Raw genomic sequence first — 19,471 nt, forward strand, 5'->3', positions numbered from 1 at the left:
CGCCAGAGGGTAAAGCCCTAGCTCTCTCAAGCTAACCTCATAAGACATGCTCTGTAATCTAGGGAACATCATGGTAAATCTCCTCGGTACCCTTTCTGAAGCTTTCATATACTTCCTATAATGAAGCAACCAGAACTGAACACAGTATTCCAGATGTGGTCTAATTAATGAGAGCTGCAACATTACCTCAAAGTTCTTGAACTCAGTCACCTAACTAACTAAACCCCAACACACCTTACAACCTTCTCAATAACCCTATCAACTTGCGCAGCATCTTTGAAGGGTCTATAGACGTGGGCTCCAAGATCCCTCTGTTCCTCTATACTACTAAGAATCTTGCCATCAAACCTGCATTCTGCTAACAAATACGAACCTCCAAAGTGAATCACTTCATTGTTTTCAAGGTTAAACTCTTATCGGCTACTTTTCAGCCCAGCTCTGCATCCCCTGTCAATGTCACATTGTAACCTACAACCTTCTATACTATTCACAACTCCACCAACCTTTCTATCATCTACAAACTTACTAACCCACCCATACCTATTCCCTTACTTGAACAAAATAATATTTGTTACCTTCCAATCAAATGGTGCTACCCCTGTGACTAGTGAGGACGCAAGAATCATTGCCAAAGGCGCAACGATCCCACTGAGGCAGGGAAGGGATAGTAAGGTGATGGAACCATAGTTGACAAGAGCTGGAACACCTAGTCATGAAGTACAGCAACGTCTTCCCTTGCTTCTCTTGTAACATGGGGTAAATGGCATCTAGACCCGGGGATATCTCCAAATGTTCTTTCTAAAGTTCCATCATATCCTGTTTCTTAACATCGACGTGTTCTAGCTTATCAGCTTGTTTTACACTAACCTCACAAACATCAGAGTCGCTCCCACTGAATATTACCCACTGAAGCAAAATATTCATTAAAGACCTCCCCTACCTCCTCCACCTGCAGGCACATATTTCCTCATCTATCCCTTATCAGTCCTACCTTCACTCTAGTCATCCTCATTTTCTTCACATAATTGTAGAATGCCTTGAGGGTTTTCCTAATCCTACTTCCCAATGCCTTCTCATTCTCCCTTCTAGTTCTCCTGTCTATTTTTCAGCTCCGTCCTGTCTACCTAGTAACTCTCAAGCCCTGTCTGATCCGTGCTTCCTAAACAAGTAAGTTTCTTTCTTTATCTTGACCAGGTATTTCACATTTCTTGTCAACTGTGATTCCTTTACCTTACCATTCTTTCCCTGCTTCAATAAAACAAACCTATCCAGAAGGCCATGCAAGTTCTCTCTGAACATGCTCCACATTTCATTTGTGGATTTCCCTGAATACATTTCTTCCAGATTTACACTCCCAAATTCCTGCCTAATATTGTCATAATTCTTCTTCCCCCAATTAAACACTTTCCCATACCGTTTGCACCTATTTCTCACCAAGACTATGGTAAAGGTCAGGAAATTGTGGTCACTATCTCTGAAATGTTCTCCCAGTAATAGATCTGACACCTGACCTGGTCCATTGCCTCATTCCAGTTCAGGAATTCTTCCTGGACACATCTAACAAATTCTGTCTATTCTAAGTTGTTTGCACTAAGGAGGTGCTGGTCAATATCAGAGAAGTTGAAATCACCAAGCAAAGTGATTTTAAATTTCAATTTAATATTTGAATTAGAACATGGTTATTATTTTTATTCTGGTTTTTAACTTTATAATCGGGGTTTGTTTTGAACAAGTGACTAGGTTTTCTTTGCTTATTCATGCTCAATAGATACAAAAGTTGGTCTTGGATACAAACTGTAGCCTGGTCCATGGATTTTACTCTTACTCATCTTCCATCCTTCCCCAACAAACACTATACTTAGCATTGGGTTGGGGATCCAAGATGGAGGGGTTAAGTTCATAGGGCAAGCTGCCTTTATTAGTTATCTTTACAGGTAAAAGGTGAATAGAGACTTGAGCCTTGTCTACATGCATTGATGTAGCAGTTGCAAATTACTTATATAAGACCAGGAGACCATAAGATATAGGAGCAGAATTAAGCCACTTGGCCCATTGAGTCTGCTACACCATCACGGATGATCCATTTTTCCTTTCAGTTCTAATCTCTTGCCTTCTCCCTGTATCCCTTTATGCCCTGACTAATCAGGAACCTATCAACCTCTGCCTTAAATATACATAAAGACTTCGCCTCCACAGCTGCCTGTGGCAACAAATTCCACAGATTCACTACTCTCTGGCTAAAGAAATTCCTCCTCATTTCCATTCTAAAAGGATGCCCCTCTATTCTGAGTCTGTGCGCTCTGGTCTTAGGCTCTTCAACCATAGGAAACGTGCTCTCTTGATTCATTCTATCAAGGCCTTTCACCATTTGATAGGTTTCAATTAGGTCACCCCCATTCTTCTGAATTCTAGTGAGTACAGGCCCAGAGCCACCAAGCACTCTTCATATGATAAATAATTCAAACCTGGAATCATTTTCATGAGCCTCCTTTGAACCCTCTTCAGTTTCAGCACTTCCTAAGATAAGGGGCCCAAAACTGCTCACAATATTCCAAGTGAGGCTTCAGCAGTGCTTTATAAAGTCTGAACATTATATCCTTGCTTTTATATTTTAGTCCTCTTGAAATGAATGTGAACATTGCATTTGCCTTCCTCACCATAGACTCAACTTGAAAGCTAACCATTAGGGAATCCTGCAGAAGGATTCTCAAATCCCTTAGCACCTCAGTTTTTTGTATCCTCTCCATTTAGAAAATAGTAGGCTCTTTCATTTCTTCTACCAAAGTGCATGACCATACACTTCCCGACACTGTATTTCAACTGCCATTTATTTGCCTTTTCTCCTAATCTGTGTAAGTCCTTCTGAGCCTATTTCCTCAAAACTACTTGCCCATCCTCCTATCCTTGTATCGTCTGCAAACTTTGCAACAAAACCATCAATTCCATCATCCAAATCATTAGCATATAATATAAAAAGAAACGGTCCCAACACAGACCCCTGTGGAACACCACTAGTCACCAGCAGCCAAGCAGAAAAGGCTCCTTTTATTCCCACTCTTTGCCTCCTGCCAATCAATCACTAATTTATCCATGCTAGAATCTTCCCTGTAATACTATGGGCTTATAGCTTTTTAAGCAGCCTCTTAAGGCATCTTGTTAAAGGCTTTCCTAAAATCCAAGTATGCATTATCAACTGGTTCTCCTTTGTCTATCCTGCTTATTGTTTCTTCAAAGAATTCCAGCAGATTTGTCAGGCAAGATTTATTCTTGAGGAAACTATGCTGACTACGGACTATTATGTGCCTCCAAGTACCCCAAAACCACACCCGTAACAATCAGCTCCAACTTCTTCCCAACCACTGAGGCCAGACTATCCAGCCTATAATTTTCTTCCGTCTGCCTCTCTCCCTTCTCAAAGAGTGAAGTGACACTTGCAATTTTTCAATTGTCCAGAACCATTCCATAATCTAGTAGTTCTTGAAAGATCATTCCTAAAGGCTCCACAATCTTTTCAGCCACCTCTTTCAGAACTCTGGGGTCTATTATCTGGTCCAGTTGACTTATCTACCTTCAAACTCGTCAGTTTCCCAAGAACCTTCTTAGTAATGGTAACTTCACACACTTCATACTCCCTGACACTTGGATCTTCCACCATACTACTAGTGTCTTTCACAGTGAAGACTGATGCAAAATTTTTACTCAGTTTGTGCGGCATTTCCTTGTCCCCCATAACTACCTTTCCAGCATCATTTGCCAGCAGTCTGATTGATACCCACTGTCACCCCTCTTTTACACTTTATGTATCTGAAGAAACTTTTGGTATCCTCGTTACTTTCAAATTCTATCTTTACCTTCATGATTCTTTTGTTGCCTTCTGTTGGTTTTTAAAAGCTTCCCAATCCTCCAAATTCCCACTAATTTTTGCCCTCTCTTTGGCAGTTATGTTGGCTTTGACTTTCCCCATTAAGCATGGTTGTGTCATCTTGTGTTTAGAATATTCCTCCTCTTTGGGATGTACAGTCGGCCTTCCTTATCCGCGGATTCAACCAACCGCAGATCGGGAAAACCCGGAAGTTCTCTCTCCAGCACTCGTTATTTGAGCACGTACAGACTATCTTTTCTTGTCATTCCCTAAACAATACAGCATAACAACTATTTATATAGAATTTACATTGTATTAGGTATTACAAGTAATCTAGAGATTATTTAAAAGTATGAGCAGTCCCCGGGTTATGAACGAGTACCGTTCCTGAGTCCATCTTTAAGTCGGATTTGAAGTCGGAACAGGTACATCCGGTGTTATTTAGTGTCAGTTAGTAAAACGTTTTTCTTAGTATATAGTATATATTTTACCTTTCTATGCATATAAAACTTAAGAAACATATGTATTTCAGTAATTAAACCACTGCGTTGCTAAGTAATAATTGTAGCTTTCAGTGGGGCAGGGCCTTTCACATGCTCCATTAAAATTGTTCCGATCGTTGACCGACTGTAGCCTAACGCTTTTCCAACGACCAATGGCATTTCACCTCTTTCTGATCGCTTTTTTACTTCCACCTTATTTTCAATCGTGATTGTGATTATTTTCGTGAACAGAAGAAACGTTGCGGATTCAGAGCTGAGTCAGGTCCTAATGTTCACTTCACTGAGACAGGTTAAATAAAGTCAGGGGTTCCGCTGGGTCCTAAAGACCACCACATTGAGACAGGTTAAATAAGGGACTTGAGCATCCACGATTTTAGGTATCCTTGGGGGTTCCCAGAACCAATCCCCCCGCAGATAAGGAGGGTCGGCTGTACATATCCTGTGCCGCCTGAATAGATTCCAGAAATTCCAAGCATTGCTGCTCTGCTATCTTCCCTGCCAGTGATAGATTCCAATCAGTTCTGGCCAACTCCTCTCTCATGACTTGATGGAAACTCCAGTTATGCAAATGAGCATGGTTCAGTACCACAGCAATTAATAATAAAGAGGTCCAGTTCTAAGGTTTCATTTTGAAGCAGGGCAGCCTTTTATTGCAGTACTTATTTATATATTACGTCATGAATACAGTTCATTTGGCTTACTGTTAACTTTTTTTTCCTCTCAACAGATATTTGTAGAATTCATCTCTCCTCTAGACTGCCAAAAAGCAATGCAAGCACTAACAGGCAGAAAGTTTGCCAATAGAGTTGTAGTTACCAAGTATTATGACCCAGAGCTGTACCACAGACGTGACTTCTAACAACACTCAATCACCTTGCTGTCGGCATTTCTGACTAAAGCTTTGTTTATAGTTCTAACTAGATCTGTATAAAATAGCACAGGTTTCAGTAGTTTGTAGTAATCAAATTCAGTTTATTTTTAGCATGGATGTCTTGATGTCGTTATGGTATTCTGCGTAAATATCCATGTTGCAGGAACTGTAATAGCAAAAAAACTTGTAAATGGAATTGAATCTTTTTTATAGTGTTGGGCCTTTCTTTCTTTTGACTTTTTGGGAAGGAACAGCAAATTCTGTAACTGCTGATTCTGTCAGACTGGTGAAACCAGTATTTGAACACTGTACCTGGTTTCAACTAATAAACTTCTGAAATGGAAACTTAGTTGTGCTAGTTATGCATAAAAGCTCCTTACGGTGGTCTGGACCAGTGCCATTTTTCTTCTCTGGATTTGTTTTGATACTGTTTTTATTGTAACACATTCAACAATTGTGTTATTTCTTCACAAAGTGCTGGGCCGCATATAATCTGGCGTCTTCAATTCTGGAACGACTGTAAACAGAGATTTATTATTTTAATAACTATGAATAATGTTTAAATCACACTTCTATATTGTTGAGATGATGAAACATCAGCAACACTGCCAGCAGGTAATTAAGGAACGAACAGGAGCTAAAAACAAAGCATTAGGCTGAGCTACCTTCTGTATCTAATTGAGGGGAAGAAAGGGATAAGAACTTTACAAAATCAAAATTAGAAATTACTAACTTTTAGTCAAATTGGTATTTCCCTTCCAGCCAAGGAATAGCCTCATTTTTTTTTGACAAGGACTCTCCTACACCCACCCCTTCTCCCGTCTTCAACCCTCCTCCTCTTCATTGACACCCCGCTCTGGTCTTCTACCTGCTCTGGATCTCTTTATTGCCAATTGCCGACGGAACATTAACCATCTTGACTTCACCACACCCTGTTCCAATTCCAACCTCACTCCTTCCGAACGCTCTGTTCTCTGCTCCCTCCGCACCAATCCCAACCTCACTATAAAACCTGCTGATAAGGGCAGAACTGTTGTTGTCTGGCATACTGACCTCTACCTGGTCAGGGCACAGCGACAGCTCCCTGATCCCTCCTCTTATTTACCCCTTGATCATGATCCCACTAAGGAGCACTAGGCCATTGTCTCCAATACCATCACCAACCTTGTTAGCTCTGGGGATCTCCCACCCACTGCCACAAACCTCATAGTTCCCACACCCTGCACTTCCCATTTCTACCTCCTACCCAAGATCCACAAACCTGCCTGTCCAGGTAGACCTATTGTCTCAGCTTGCTCCTGCCCCACTGAACTCATTTCTGCATACCTTGACACTGTCTTATCCCCCCCCCCCCCCCACCCCGTTCAATCTCTTTCCACCTATGTTCGTGGCACTTCTCATGCTTTGAATTTTTTCAATGATTTTAAGTTCCCTGGCCCCCTCTGTCTTATTTTCACCATGGACGTCCAGTCCCTATATACCTCCATTCCAGACCTAACCAAATCCCCTCTACCACCACTCTCCTCTGTCTAGCGGAATTAGTTCTTACTCTCAATAAATTCTCCTTTGGCTCCTCCCACTTCCTCCAAACCAAGGGTGTAGCTATGGGCACCCGTATGGGTCCCAGTTATGCCTGCCTTTTTGTTGGCTTTGTGGAACAGTCCATGTTCCAAGGCAATACCGGTATCCATCCCCCTATTTTCCTTCGCTACATCGACGACTGCATTGACGCTGCCTCTTGCACGCATGCTGAGCTCGTCGACTTCATTAACTTTGCCTCCAACTTTCACCCTGCCCTCAAATTTACCTGATCCATTTCCAACACCTCCCTCCCCTTTCTTGATCTTTCTGTCTCCACCTCTGGAGACGGCCTATCTACTGATATCTACTATAAACCTACAGACTCTCACAGCTACCTGGACTATTCCCCTTCTCACAATTCCTCCGTCTCTGCCGCACCTGCTCTCAGGATGAGGCTTTTCTTTCCAGGACGAAGGAGATGTCTTCCTTTTTTAAACAAAGGGGCTCCCCTTCGTCCACCATCAACTCTACTCTCAAACGCATCTCTCCCATTTCCCTCACATCTGCCCTCATCCCATCCACCCGCCACCCCATTCGGGATAGGGTTCCCCTTGTCCTTACCTACCACCCCACCAGCCTCCAGGTCCAACATATAATTCTCCATAACTTCTTCCACCTCCAATGGGATCCCACTACCAGGCACATCTTTCCCTCCCCCTCTTTCTGCTTTCTGCAGAGATCACTCCCTATGCTAGTCCCTTGTCCGTTCGTCCCGCCCATCCCTTCCCAATAGTCTCCCTCCTGGCACTTATCCTTGTAAACAGAACAAGTGCTACACCTGCCCTTACACTTCCTCCCTCACCACCATTCAGGTCCCCAGACAGTCCTTCCAGGTGAGGCAAAACTTCACCTGTGAGTCGGCTGGTGTGGTATACTGCATCCAGTGCTCCAGGTGTGGCCTTTTATATATTGGTGAGACCCTTTGCAGACTGGGGGACAGTTTCGCTGAACACCTACGCTCGGTCCGCCAGAGAAAGCAGGATCTCCCAGTGGCCACACATTTTAATTCCACGTCCCATTCCCGTTCCCATTTTGATATGTCTATCCATGGCCTCCTCTACTGTCAAGATGAATCCACACTCAGGTTGGAGGAACAACACCTTATATACCGGCTGGGTAGCCTCCAACCTGATGGCATGAATGTTGACTTCTCTAACTTCCGTTAATGCCCCTCCTCCCCTTCTTACCCCATCCCTGACATATTTAGTTGTTTGCCTGTTCTCCATCTCCCTCTGTTGCTTCCCCCCCCTCCTTTCTTTCTCCTGAGGCCTCCCGTCCCATGATCCTTTCCCTCCTCCAGCTCTGTATCACTTTCGCCAATCACCTTTCCAGCACTTGGCTTCATCCCACCCCCTCCAGTCTTCTCCTATCATTTTGCATTTCCCCCTCCCCCCCAATAGTTTCAAATTTCTTACTATCTTTCCTTTCAGTCAGTCCTGACAAAGGGTCTTGGCCCGAAACGTCGACAGCGCTTCTCCCTATAGATGCTGCCTGGCCTGCTGTGTTCCACCAGCATTTTGAGTGTGTTGTTTGAATTTCCAGCATCTGCAGATTTCCTCGTGTGAGCCTCCTATTTTGTTCTGTTTGATGACCTTATAAACCACAAGGTCATCAAACTTGGTTACTATTATTTTCTGATTAACATTGTCGAATGTTTTGGAATTTTCTGGTGTTTTCCATGCTGTGCCCATGATTTAAATCTTTAGAAGCACAATTTTTATTTTAAAGTAAAACAGTGTACTCAAGTTATTAGTAGTTTAGCTATACACAGGCCCAAGCCCAAGAAGCCTCCTTTACAAAATATGAACAAGATTCAGTGAGGAAGATTGTGTGCTTATTCCAAAACTTGGCTGACTTACTGTGCACATTTAACATGTCTCACTCTTTTACTTTTAACTAGTGAAGAATCCTGTAATGAGATTTTATAGACTATTTTGAGTGTTGCTCAGGGCACCTGGCAAATGCAGAAATCTATCCCGTTATCTCTATTTAATCACTGTCTGGTAAGGCTTTGTGTAATTTGTTTATAAATGTTACTATTCTTAAAAAAAAACTAGTCAATTTTTCCCACAACTTCATAATTTTAAAACTCATCTGGTTATTGGTGTAATTTTGTATAAATTGTGTAGATCCTTTCTCCAGTGTTTCACAGCATAATAAATTTTACATAGGTTGAATGCTGGTGTTATCTGCTAGGTACCAACTTCCATTTCAAAAGCCAACATCTAAGCCTTTTGGGGAAGGGGAAATGTATTTCATTCCTGATTCAAAGGAGAAAAATTCCCTAAAGATCATTAAGAGGAGGGATGGATGAGGAACAGCATAAGGCAAATGACCACAGTCTCAAATCTGCACAATCCACAGCTAATGGAGAGCAAAATTTTAAGCTAAGTTGAATGTATTCTGTAACTTGTGGTCTTACATAGTGCCTGAAGTACTAATGATTTGCTTGATAGAACACAGTACACAGTTTTATTTTACCATGCAAATATAGATAGCAATTCTAAAGATTTTACTCAGAGGCACAAACACAAAAGGTTCTACAGATGCTGAAAATCTTGTGCAACTTTAACAAAACATTGGAGAATCTCAGCAAATCAGGCAGCATCTATGGAGGGGAATAAACAAGATTCAAGATTCAAAAACTTTGTCGTTCTAACCGTACATCAGCTCTGCAGGGCAGAATGAGACAGCATTTCCCAGAAGCAGTGCAATCATAACAAATGCAACACTAAATAATAAACATAACAATAAATAGTAAAACACAACAGCCATATGTCAGTTAAAAACAAGATATAAGTGTCCAGTGCAAGTTAAAAGTTAAAAACATTTTGGATGAGACCCTTTGGAGGTGCACAAGTCCAATAAATACCAGCATGTTTAACAATATTAATCAAGAAATAATGGTAGCAAATTATGCAGTTTATTTGCTTGAACAATAATATACTGAGGATTTTCTTCCAAGTCTCAGATTCAGATTTCATCATATTTCAATATATTGTCCAGTAACCATTTTCTTAGGCTGATTTTATTCTAGATTATAAATGATAAAAGTTTTAAATTGCTTTCGATCTTGATTTTGGGTTGCATATTTGATCTCAGAACCAAGGCTTTGGTCCAAGAGGCTTCAGCAAGGAGACACAGGTCAGTAGCAGGTAAGAATGGGTAAGGGTTTATTTTTAAGCATCTGGAGATTTTCTTATGGTTAGGTGTTTTTATATAGTATTAGTTTCATATTTCCAGAGAGCCATGCCTGTCACATGACAACACTACCCTCACCTGGTCAGAAGGCACACCACATGCCAGTCAACATTTCACCCCTCCCAACTAATCATTGCACAATTAACCATTGGCCACCTTAATTGGATTAACCCGTCTAGCACCAAACCATTGGCCCCCCCCAGGTGTATCACCTGGGCTGGACCCTCCAGCCCCCTGACCTATAAAGGGTGCTACATATGCTTGGCTCGCTCTCTTTTGCCATCCTCGAGGGACCACCTGCTTCATTCCAGGCTGAAGACTGCAATACAGCGCTGGAGACATGTGGTGAGCCGTGCATTGAATAGGGTTTGGGAACGTTTATTGTTGTACCTGTAGCAGAGAGCCGTGCCTGCCCATAGTCAAAGGGTGGCAGATATCGTAATTACTTTTCCATTACTTGTACTCTGTCCCCACTCCGTTTTCCCATGTATTGTACTGCCCACCCGATTTTTCCCATGTTCGTCTATTCTAAGCGCGTTTGTGCGAATATCGTAGCTGCTTGTGTTATTCCCAAGCTCTTCTCCCCTTGTAAATAAATTCATTATTAAAACTGTGTCCAGAGCCCATGCCTTTGAGACCCAAAGAATCTGTCTCATTTCCTTAAACAAAAAATCCAGATTACAACAAATGAAATTAGATGTGCAGGATCAGGTGACATGTTATAGGTGCATGATGTGGGAGCAGGTGGACCCAATTGTTGTTCCTAGTGACCACACCTGCAGCAAGTGTTGACTGCTCTAGGAACTCAGGCTCAAAGTTGATGACTTACAACATTATGATGTATCAGGGAGGGGCAAGTTTCAAGGACACTTTCAGGAAGCAGCACACCCAACACATTAATGACTTCAAATTCGGTCTGTGGCTAGGGACAAGAGGGTGTGACTGCAAATAAGGCAGGTAGGTGAATCTAAGAGGTAGTACCGGAGAAGCCTCAGTCCCATCAAGCTTGAGATTGTTGTTCCCTCTAAGGATGAGAGTGGGGGCAGTGAAGGACAAGCGAGCAAACTGGTTCAGATAGCCATGGGGGGGGGGGGAGAAGAGAAATTCAGTAAATGTAGTTATAATTGCTGATAGGATAATCAGGGAATAGACACAATTCTGTTGCAAGAATCAAGAATCCTGAAGGCTGGCTGGCGCCCAGATTCCAGACGTCTGATCTGCAGTGGTATTTGGAGTGGGAGGGGGAAGATCCTGTTGCTGTGGTTCATGTGGATACCAATGATGTAGAAAGAACAAGGAAAGAGGTTCCACAGGAAATTTGAGTAGCTAGGTACTAAATTAAAAAAACCAAGAAAGTAATAATCTAGTTCCCTACCTGTGCCACATGCAAAATGACACAGAGTTAAGATCAGAGAGCTGAAGGTGTGGCTCAAAGATTGGTGTGGGAGAAGTGGCTTTGAATTTGTGGGGCATTGGCACCAGTATTGGGGAAGATGGGAGCTATTCTAATTGAACAAGCTATATACAAGCCTCTGAGCAGAAGCCAAGATGTGGAGTACAAATTACAAAGGGAGATGTTAAAAAAGGCTGTTATGATGGTCATGGGGAATTTCATTAAGCAGGTAGATTGGGAAAATCAGGTTGGTGATCAATCCCAGAAGAAGGAATTTGTATAATGCTTACAATATGCCATTTTAGAGCAGTTTGTAGTTGAAGAAAAGGCAGTTCTGTGGATAATGATTCAGATTTGATTAGGGAAGTTAAGGTAAAGGAACCCTGAGGAGGCAGTAGTTAAATATAATTGAATTTTACCACAGGTTGAGAGGGAGAAGCTAAAATCAAATATATCAGTATTACAGTGGAGTAAATGAAACTACAGAAGTATGAGAGAGGAGCTGGCCAAAGTTGAGTAGAAGGGGATAATCATAGAGCAGCAATGGCTGGAGTTTCTGGGAGTAATCCAAAAGACACAGTGGATCTCAGAAGAAGTAGCAGTATTTGTAAGGGAGGATGAGGCAACTGTGGATGACAAGGGAAGTCAAATACAGCATAAAGCAAAAGAGAGGGCATTCAAAATTAATTGGAAACGAGGATTTGGAGGCTTTTAAAAGGCAACAAAGATGCAATAAAGAGAGAAAATATGAAATGAAGATAAGCTAGCTAATAAAACAGAATACTGAATACTTTTTCAGATATATTAAAGAGTAAAAGAGAAGCAAAAGTGGATATCGGATTACAGGAAAATGACCTTGGAGAATTTTAATAGGGACAAAGAAATGGCACCAAGTAGTTTGTATCAGTCTTCACTGTGAAGACACCAGTGGTATGTCAGAAATTTGAGTGTTGGGGCCAAAACTGAGTGTAGTTGCTGTTACTGAGGAGAAGATGCTTGGGAACGTGAAAGGACTTAAGGTATAGTAGTTAAGTCAGGTGGACGTACACCCTATGGTTTTGAAAGGGGTAGCTGAAGAGATCATGGAAGCATTAGTAGTGATCTTTCAAGAATCACTAGATTCTGTAGTGTTTTAGGACAACTGGAAAATCGCAAATATCACTTTTTATGTAGGGAATGAGGAGAAACACTCAAAATTATAGGCCAGTTAACCTGACTTCAATGGTTGGCAAGATGTTAGTCCATTATTAAGGGTGAGGTTTTGGGGTATTTGGAGATTTCAAGGCATGTGATAAAATAAGCCCAAGTCTGTACGGTTTCCTTAAAGGGAAGTCTTGCCTGACAAATCTGTTAGATTTCTTTTAAGAAAGTAACCGACAGAATAGACAAAAGGAGAGTCAGTGGATATAGTTTACTTGGATTTTCAGAAGGCTTTTGATAAGGTGCCACACATGACACTAACAAAATATGAACCCATGGTATTAAAGGAATGATGATTGGCAGGAGGCAAAGAGTGGGGAATAAAAGAGGCCTTTTCTGGATGGTTTTCAGTGAATTGAAGTGCTCCACAGGGTTTGGTTTGGGGACTATTTTTCATGTCAATGATCTGAATGATGGCTTTGTGGTCGAGTGTGCAGATAATTAAAACAAAGATACAAGAACCAGGCAGTGTTGACATGGAGTCAGCAGAAGGACTTGGACAGATTGGTGGAATGGTCTATGAAGAGGCAGATGGAATACAGGGCAGCAAAATGTATGGCCATGTAGAAGGAATAAAGATGTATGGTAGACGGAGCAAATTCAGAAATCAGAGATGCAAAGGGATCTCATTAAAACCTAACAAATATTGAAAGGCCTAGATAGAGTGGATGTGGACAGGATGTTTCCTATAGCGCAAACACGAGGAAATCTGCAGATGCTGGAAATTCAAACAACACACACAAAATGCTGGTGGAACACAACAGGCAAGGCAGCATCTATAAGGAAAAGCACTGTCGATGTTTCGGGCCGAGACCATTCGTCAAGACTAACTGAAAGATACTAAGAGATTTGAAAGTAGTGGGGGGAGCGGGAAATGCAAAATGATAGGAGAAGACTGGAGGGGGTGGGATGAAGCTAAGAGCTGGAAAGGTGATTAGCAGATGTGAAACAGCTGGAAAAGGGAAAGGATCATGGGAGGGGAGGCCTTGGGAGAAAGAAAGGAGGAGGGGGGAGCACCAGAGGGAGATGGAGAACAGTCAGAGTGATGGACAGAGAGAGAGAAAGAAAACAAACAACTAAATATGTCAGGGATGGGGTAAGAAGGGGAGGAGGGGCATTAACGGAAGTTAGAGAAGTCAACGTTCTTGCCATTAGGATGGAGACTACCCAGCCGGTATATAATGTGTTGTTCCTCCAACCTGAGTGTGGCTTCATCTTGACAGTAGAGGAGGCCATGGATAGACATATCAGAATGGGAATTCACCTACCACCCCACCAACCTCCAGGTCCAACGTATAATTCTCCGTAACTTCCGCCACCTCCAATGGGATCCCACTACCAAGAACATCTTTCCCTCTCCCCCCTTTCTGTTTTCCGCAGGGATCGCTCCCTATGCGACTCCCTTGTCCATTCGCTACCCCCCCCCCCCCATCCCTTCCCACCAATCTCCCTCCTGGCACTTATCCTTGTAAGCAGAACAAGTGCTACACCTGCCCTTACACTTTCTCCCTCACCACCATTCAGGGCCCCAGACAGTCCTTCCAGGTGAGGTGGTATACTGCGTCCGGTGCTCCCAGTGTGGTCTTTTATATATTGGTGAGACCTGACGCAAACTGGGAGACCGTTTCGCTGAACACCTACGCTCGGTCTGCCAGAGAAAGCAGGATCTTCCAGTGGCCACATATTTTAATTCCACGTCCCATTCCTATTCTGATATGTCTATCCATGGCCTCCTCTACTGTCAAGGTGAAACCACACTCAGGTTGGAGGAACAACACCTTATATACCGGCTGGGTAGCCTCCAACCTGATGGCATGAATGTTGACTTCTCTAACTTCCATTAATGCCCCTCCACCCCTTCTTACCCCATCCCTGACAATAGTTAGTTGTTTGTTTTTTTTTCACTCTCTCTGCCCATCACTCTGGCTGTTCTCCATCTCCCTCTGGTGCTCCCCCCTCCCCTTTCTTTCTCACGAGGCCTCTCGTCCCATGATCCTTTCCCTTCTCCAGCTCGGTATCACTTTCGCCAATTACCTTTCCAGCTCTTAGCTTCATCCCACCCCCTCCAGTCTTCTCCTATCATTTCACATCCCCCCCCCCACTAAGTTCAAATCTCTTAGTATCTTTCCTTTCAGTTAGTCCTGACAAAGGGTCTTGGCTCGAAACTTAAACAGTGCTTCTCCTTATAGATGCTGCCTGGCCTGCTGTGTTACACCAGCATTTTGTGTGTGATGTTTCCTATAAGTGGGTGAGTGCAGGACTAGAGGGCACAAGCTCAGAATTGAAAGACGTCCCTTTAGAATGGGTGAGGATGAATTTCATTAGTCAAAGGGTAATGAATCTGTAAAATCCATTGCTACAGATGGTTGTGAAAGCCAAGTCATTGGCATAAAGCAGAGGTTGATACATTCTTGATTAGTAAATGTGTCAAAGGTTATAGAGAGAAGGCAGGACAATGGGGTTGAGCAGGATAATAAATCAATCAAGATCGAATGGCAGAGCATACTAGCTGGTCCAAAGGAGCAGAACTACACCATCTGCCTTAAGGTGTAAGTTGCAGGAGTCAGTCATGAAGCCTAGAGCAACCCTGTCCTTTTGCCTCTAACACTGGACAAAAAAGATTTTGCTTCCTGAATACCTTTAGGAGTACCTTATGAATTTTGGGCTACTGATCATGAAATTTCCCTATTACACACCATTTTTTAGATTTATGTTTATTATTTCAATTCATAATTCAAGTCAATTAAAATGTTGCCTACAATGTAAGCTGGAAAGTTTCCTATCTTGTCCAGACATGCTTGGGGATGCTCAGGCAGTGCGGCTGTTGCATGGCAGGGCAGGTTTTAGTAATAATTATTGGGTTCAGGACTGTAAGGATGGAATTTGCTATCACCAGGCACAAAAATTTCTATGAAGGATTTTGATATTTGAGATGGACGCTTCCCAGAATAACTGATACCAAGATTAAGGAAAGCATTTTTGTTGGTCCACAAATCAAACAGGTCATCAATGACAGGCAATTTGAAGGATTTCTAGTGGGGCCGGAGAAAATCACATGGAAGGCATTCAAGGAAGTTGTCGAAATTTTTCTCAGCATCTACAGAACACCAAACTGCATGCAGCTGTTTGAAAGGATGCTTCAGGCATATAAAACAATGAAGTGCAACATGTCACTAAAGATTCATTTTCTGCATTCCCATTTAGACTTCCCTGAAAATTATGGTGCTGTTAGTGTCCTGGTGAGAGGTTTCAACAGGACATTGCAGTCATAGAAAAAAGATACCAAGGCAACTGGAATCCATCAATGCTGGCGAATTATTTTTGGACACTTAAGCGAGAAGCCTTAGACACTGAGTACAAATGAAAATCATTAACAAAGTATTTTTAACCTAGTTGAACTATTGCAAAGCATCAGCACCATTATACAATTAAACACATTATATTCAGTAAAAGTTAATTTGTTATTTCTCCAAATTCCTACACAAGTAGTCTGAAATTATATTTGTGTTCATCTTCAAGCAGTCTATCATAAAGAAAAAAATTCTGGGAAGCAACACTTGAGAAAAAAATTTGTTGTCCAGTGAATTGGCCCTTCGTCAGCATAGTCTTTTGTCATTAAAATACATTTTACTCAGCACATGTGCTCTTCAACTCTGTGAAACTAAAAACAACTTTTTGAACTTAAAAAGCATAATGGTGAATCTATGGTTATTTAACAGACTAATTTTTTTGCAATGTTAGTATATTAGGGGAAATTTGTAGATTGCTTTCGAGATGGTTCTTTAGAGGATCAGTTATTCTGGATTGGGTGTTGTACGATGAACTGGAATTGATTAGAGAGCTTAAAATAAAAGAAACCTTAGGGGACCATGATCAGAATATGATAGAGGGAAAAGATAAAGTTAATATTGAGGTAGAGTAAAGAGAATTACAAAGGCATGAGAGAGGAGCTGGCAGATAAACTGAATAAGTATTTTGCATCAGTTTTCACTGTGGAAGACACCAACAGTATGCCAGAAGTTTGAAAATGTCAGCGTGCAGAAGTGACTGAAGTTGCTATTACTAGGGAGAAGGTGCTTTGAAAACCGATAAGTCTGAAGGTAGATAAATCAACTGGATCACATAGTCTCCACCCCAGTGTTCTGAAAGAGGTGGCTGAAGAGATTATGGAAGCATTGGTAATGATCTTTTGAGAATCAATAGATTCTGGCATGGTTCCAGAAGACTGGTAAATTCCAAATGTCATTCCATTTTTCAAGAAGGGAGATTGGCAGAAGAAAGGAAATTATAAGCCAGTTACTCTGACATCAGTGCTTGGGAAGATGTTGGAGTCAATTGTTAAGGATATGTTTTTACGGTACTTGGAGGTACATGATAAAATAGGCTGAAGTCAGCATGGTATCCTTAAGAGAAAATTTTGCCTGACAAATCTGTTGTAATTCTTTGAAGTTAAGAGCCCAAAAAAAATATTAGCATGGATAGAGCATTGGCTGATTGGCAGAAGACAAAGAACGGGAATAAAGGGAGCCTCTTCTGGTTGGCTGCTGGTGAGTAGTTGTGTTCCACAGGGGTCTGTGTTGGGATCACTTCTTTTTATGTTATACATCAATGATTTGGATGACAGAATTGATGGCTTTGTGGCAACTCAACTAGGAGAATTAAAATCTAGCGTGATCTCAAATCTCTGATCTCAAACTTTTGCTGCCTTGCAGCTATACCCACTCTTGGGGAAGGCTTCGGGAGTAAACCCCGAGGGAAAAATCTAGAGCTGGCATCCCTAAGGCAGTCCTACGTTAAGTTCAACACTAACTGGCAACCCCTGCCATGCCGCTGGTGCAAAACTATATCGATCTCTGCTGTTCCTTTGGATTCACAGAGGCATGGAGAGGGGGAGTTTGCTGCATGGGCAACAGCTTGCTCTCCATATTGTACAGCCCTAGCTTGCATATCATGTAAACAACTATGATGCAATATCCATGGTCAACCCTGACCAATGAAAGGCCTCAATACTATAAAAGGGGTGTGACAAGAGATTAATGTGAAATCAAGCAGTAACTTTGAGTCATAAACTTAAACTACACTCCGGACACTCAGCTTTCCATTGCTGTACATAGAGTACTACAATTCTGTCTTTGGAATATAAATTAAATCAAGGTTTTCCTTCAAAAGTGCAAAACATGGATCTCACCACGTTTTTAAAGAGCAAGGGGGTTTATCTGGCATCATAACTGATACAATGTGCAATGAGCTGTTGTTGGAGTCTGAGACAGCACCTCTGTTGCATTCAACTAAGCTGAAGCTGAAGTGCTGGGAACTGGGTTTGCAGAGAAGGACCACATAGAGCCATGCAGGAACAAGGGTGATTCACAATTTCTGTCAGTGGGAGGTCTGCTCAAATGTGTTTGCATTTCCACCAGAAGTTAGAAGCTACTGTTTATGTTTAACAAGTCAGTGAACACAGAACATGGAAATCTACAGCACATTACAGGCCCTTCAGCCCACAAAATTGTGCCGACCATGTAACCCACTCTAGAGACTGCCTAGAATTTTCCTACTGCATTTTTCCAAACTATGTACCTATCTAAGAGTCTCTTAAAAGACCCTATTGTATCCACTTCTACCACCATTACAGGCAGTACATTCCACACACCACCACTCTCTGTGTGAAAAACTTACTCCTGACACCCCCCTTTACCTACTTCCAAATACCTTAAAACTATGGCCCCTCATGTTAGCCATTTCAGCCCTGAGAAAAAGCCTCAGGCTATCCACACAATCATCAATGCCTCTGGTCATCTTACACACCTTTATCAGGTCACCTCTTATCCTCCATCACTTCAAGAAGAAAAGGCCAAGTTCACTCAACCTGTTCTCATAAGATAAACTCTCCAATCCAGGCAACATCCTTGTAAATCTCCTCTGCACTCTTTCTATAGTATCCACATCCTTCCTGAAGTGAGGTGACTGGAACTGAACACAGTACTCCAAGTGGGGTCTAAGGTCTTATATAGCTATAATATTACCTCACAGGTCTTGAGCTCAATCCCACAGTTGATGAAGGCCAACACACCACATGCCAAGATCCCTCTGATCCTCTACACTGCCAAGCGTCTTACCATTAATATTATATTCTGTTTGCAAATGTGACCTACAAAAATGAACCACTTCAATCTTATCTGGGTTGAATTCCAATTGCCACTTCTCAGCCCAGTTCTGCATCCTATCGATGTCCCGCTGTAACCTCTGACAACCCTCCAGACTATGCACAACATCCCCAACTTTTGTGTCATCAGCAAACTTACCCCTTTCACTTCCTCATGCAGGTCATTTATAAAAATCACAAAGAGGACAAGTCCCAGAACAGATCCCTACGGAACACCACTGGTTACTGTCCTCCATGCAGAATATGAACCATCTACAACTACCCCTTGCCTTCTGTGGGCAAACCAATTCTGGATCCACAAAGCAAGGTCTCACTTTCTGAATGAGCCTTGCACGGGGAACCTTATCAAATGCCTTACTGAAATCCAGAGACACTACATCCACTGCCCTACCTTCATCAATGTGTTTTGTTATATCATCAAAGAATTCAATCAGGCTCGTAAGGCATGACCTGATCTTGACAAAGCCATGCTGACTATCCCTAATCAGATTATATCTTTCCAAATGCTCATAAATCCTGCCTCTCAGGATTAGTGAAAATATACTTAACTATTCATCAGCCAGCATATTTGACTAGCTAGCTTGATCCCCCCACCCCGAATTTCCCATGTATACTAGATAATAATGTTTGTATTATAGAGTCAAGATCAACAACAATCTCAATCAATGCCAATAAAGGATAGAAGGGCTATGGAACC

At 42.1% G+C, this 19,471-nt stretch overlaps 2 protein-coding genes across 11 annotated transcripts in view; one reads left to right on the top strand and one right to left on the bottom strand.

Annotated features, from left to right (window-relative positions):
• The window catches only part of LOC132380180 (splicing factor U2AF 65 kDa subunit-like), a 45,906-nt gene extending 40,321 nt beyond the window's left edge, over positions 1-5,585 (top strand). For both annotated transcript variants that reach the window (XM_059948843.1, XM_059948845.1), the window contains exon 11: positions 5,093-5,585. In XM_059948843.1, coding sequence (XP_059804826.1) covers positions 5,093-5,224 — 132 coding nt within the window. In that variant the 3' untranslated portion in view covers positions 5,225-5,585. The remainder of the gene's footprint in view (positions 1-5,092) is intronic.
• A 28-nt stretch (positions 5,586-5,613) lies between these two features.
• Positions 5,614-19,471, bottom strand: part of LOC132380181 (protein phosphatase 1 regulatory subunit 7-like) — a 140,371-nt gene continuing 126,513 nt past the window's right edge. For 7 of the 9 annotated variants that reach the window (XM_059948846.1, XM_059948848.1, XM_059948852.1 and 4 more), the window contains one exon: positions 5,621-5,753. Coding sequence is in view for 2 of the 9 variants with exons in the window: in XM_059948855.1 (XP_059804838.1) it covers positions 5,696-5,753 (58 nt within the window). In the remaining 7 variants the exon portion in view is untranslated. Of the gene's footprint in view, positions 5,754-19,471 lie in introns of all 9 variants that reach the window. The other 2 variants (XM_059948855.1, XM_059948850.1) reach the window with 1 other exon arrangement.

Source organism: Hypanus sabinus, chromosome 23 (assembly GCF_030144855.1).
Source record: "Hypanus sabinus isolate sHypSab1 chromosome 23, sHypSab1.hap1, whole genome shotgun sequence".
Classification (NCBI taxonomy): Eukaryota; Metazoa; Chordata; class Chondrichthyes; order Myliobatiformes; family Dasyatidae; genus Hypanus; species Hypanus sabinus.